Source organism: Myotis davidii, unplaced genomic scaffold, assembly GCF_000327345.1.
Source record: "Myotis davidii unplaced genomic scaffold, ASM32734v1 scaffold425, whole genome shotgun sequence".
Taxonomy (NCBI): domain Eukaryota; kingdom Metazoa; phylum Chordata; class Mammalia; order Chiroptera; family Vespertilionidae; genus Myotis; species Myotis davidii.
The window spans coordinates 4,468,811-4,471,039 of NW_006296413.1; the positions used below are offsets into that span (position 1 = coordinate 4,468,811).

Genomic DNA, 2,229 nt, shown 5'->3' on the forward strand with positions numbered 1-2,229 from the left:
CTGCCAACCCTTGCCATGCCCCGACTTGCTGCGGATGATTTCGGGGGCCATGTACTCGATGGTGCCACAGAAGGAGAAGGTCCGCTCTTTCTGGGAGGGCAAGAGGACCCATTTTGGACACCCAGCAACGCCCAAGGCTCAGAGTAGGACTCGCGAGACTTATGCGGTTGGAGCCGTGGGAACTTCCTGAGCGCAGGGCGTGGGGCTGTCTCCCTCTGCACCCCGAGAAACGCAGAGCCAGGCCCGGAGCCGGAGCAGGGAGGAGGTGGCTTGCCTGGGGTGCAGGATGCGGGGTGGCCTTCACTCACCTCCTCTGTCAGGAACTCCTTGCTCAGCCCGAAATCTGTGAGCACGATGTGGCCCTCGGAGTCCAGCAGCACGTTCTCCAGCTTCAGGTCTCGGTAGATGATGCCCAGCTGGCAGGACAAGAGGGGCCCTGAGCCTCCTCCCTCGCCCCCCCCCCCCCCCCCCCCCCCTGTTAAACCAAGCAGACCTTCATACTTCACACACACAGGTCGCTGCTCAGGAGACGGGGATCTCCAGGGCAGAAATGGACCCAATAGGCCATTTAAGAGGCAAAAACAAGGAAGGAGGACTCCATGGGGGTCTCTTGGGGAAGCAGACCCCAAGGTCCCAGAGATAGGAAAGCCTGTGTGAAGAGCCCCATCTCAAAACAGCTTCAGAAGCCAAGGTCTCGGTTTGAGGAAGTTCTGTGAACACGGGCCCAGAAGGCAACCCGGAGTTCCCTGTGAGAGGAAAGCCCCTTGGAGGCGCCAGGGGAGACCCCACCAGGAGGCCAGGGCAGCAGCTCCGGTTCCCCCTATCCGCCCCCAGGAGGCCCAGGGAGAGCGAGCCCTGCAGCGGTCCTGTTTGGAGGCCCTTGAGAAGGCCCAGACCATTGCCCATGGCAACAGGCCGTGGCAGGTCCGCACCCACCTTGTGCAGGTGTTCGAGCGCCAGCACGATCTCGCCCGCATACACGCGCACCTCGGCCTCCTTGAAGTGCTGGCGCTGGTAGAGGTGGGTGAACATCTCGCCCCCGTTCACATAGTCTGGGGGGTAGAGTGGAGGTTGGGAAGCAGTCCCCGTCAGTGGCCCCATCTGCTTCCTGGCCCCCAAAGTGGGCAGGTGCCCGCCCTTACCCAGGATGAGGTGCAGCTTGGCATCGGTCTGGAAGGCGTAGTGCAGCGTGACCAGGAAAGGTGCCTGGCGCACCAGCTCCAGCACGGAGCGCTCTGTCCGCGTGTGCTCCCGCGTCTTGGCGCGCTGCACCAGCGCGGCCTTGCGCAGCACCTTCATGGCATACAGCTTCCCTGAGTCGTGCCCGCCTGCCTTCCGCACCAGGAACACCTTCCCGTAGGCTGTGGGAGCAGGGAGTGGGCAGGAGGTAGGCCGTGAGCAGAAGGGTGGTACAGACTGGTGGCTGTGGGAACGATGCCAACCCAGAAGGGTGTGCAAATTGGAGGAAAGAGCTGGGTGAGAGGAAGGGAAAGGTGCACAGCAAAGCCGGGGAGGGGGTGTGCAAACCAGCTGGGGGCCTGCAGCTCCAGGAGGCCTGCAGAGCAAGTGGGGGCGGGGCGTGTGCAAACCTGTGGAAGATCAGACTGATTGGAGAGGATGCCAATCCGAGGAGGGAGGCAGAGGTGCAGGCGGACAGGGAAGGGATGTGCAAACCTGAGCTGGGAGTTTGCAAAGCGGGGAGAGGGCTCTCGCACACAGCCCGGAGAGGAGCGCTGCTAACCGCTCGGAGGGCTGCGAGCACCCAAGGGTGTTGACAAACTCGGGAGGCCCTTGGGGGAAGGAGAGGCCCTGAGAGGGATGCAAACCCGGTCACGGCAGGGCGGGGCCGGGAAAGGGTGGGGGGCATAGCCGGTTGCCTGGCCCAGGCCCAAGCGGGTGTGCCCGTGGGGAGGCCCAGGGCACCGTCCCTGGGACATCTGCCCGGCGGGTGGGGGTCCTCACCTCCCGTGCCCAGCACCTTCAGCAGCTCGAAGTTCTCCACGCTCACCTTCTCCTCGTGCCCGGTCAGGTTGGCTGTGGGCACAGGGGACGAATGAGCCCAGCCGGTGCATGACCCCTCCCTGGGCCCCAGCACCATCACCCCTCCCCGGTGTCCCTGGCCGCCCGGCCCCACCTTCCGTGATCCGCAGCTCCACGGCGCAGCCCTCATCCTCATCCTCGTCCCCCATGGCGGGCGGGTCGCTGGGGCCCGCGCTGCTCTGCTCTGGG

At 64.8% G+C, this 2,229-nt stretch overlaps 1 protein-coding gene across 1 annotated transcript in view; it reads right to left on the reverse strand.

The window, feature by feature from the left end:
* The window catches only part of RPS6KA4 (ribosomal protein S6 kinase, 90kDa, polypeptide 4), a 53,158-nt gene extending 50,935 nt beyond the window's left edge, over positions 1-2,223 (reverse strand). Inside the window, exons 1-6 of the mRNA XM_015568979.1 lie at positions 2,135-2,223; positions 1,963-2,034; positions 1,143-1,361; positions 937-1,052; positions 309-416; positions 9-90 (exon numbers count right to left, since the gene is read on the reverse strand). Coding sequence (XP_015424465.1) covers positions 9-90; positions 309-416; positions 937-1,052; positions 1,143-1,361; positions 1,963-2,034; positions 2,135-2,189 — 652 coding nt within the window. The 5' untranslated portion in view covers positions 2,190-2,223. The remainder of the gene's footprint in view (positions 1-8; positions 91-308; positions 417-936; positions 1,053-1,142; positions 1,362-1,962; positions 2,035-2,134) is intronic.
* Between the last annotated feature and the right edge of the window lie 6 nt (positions 2,224-2,229).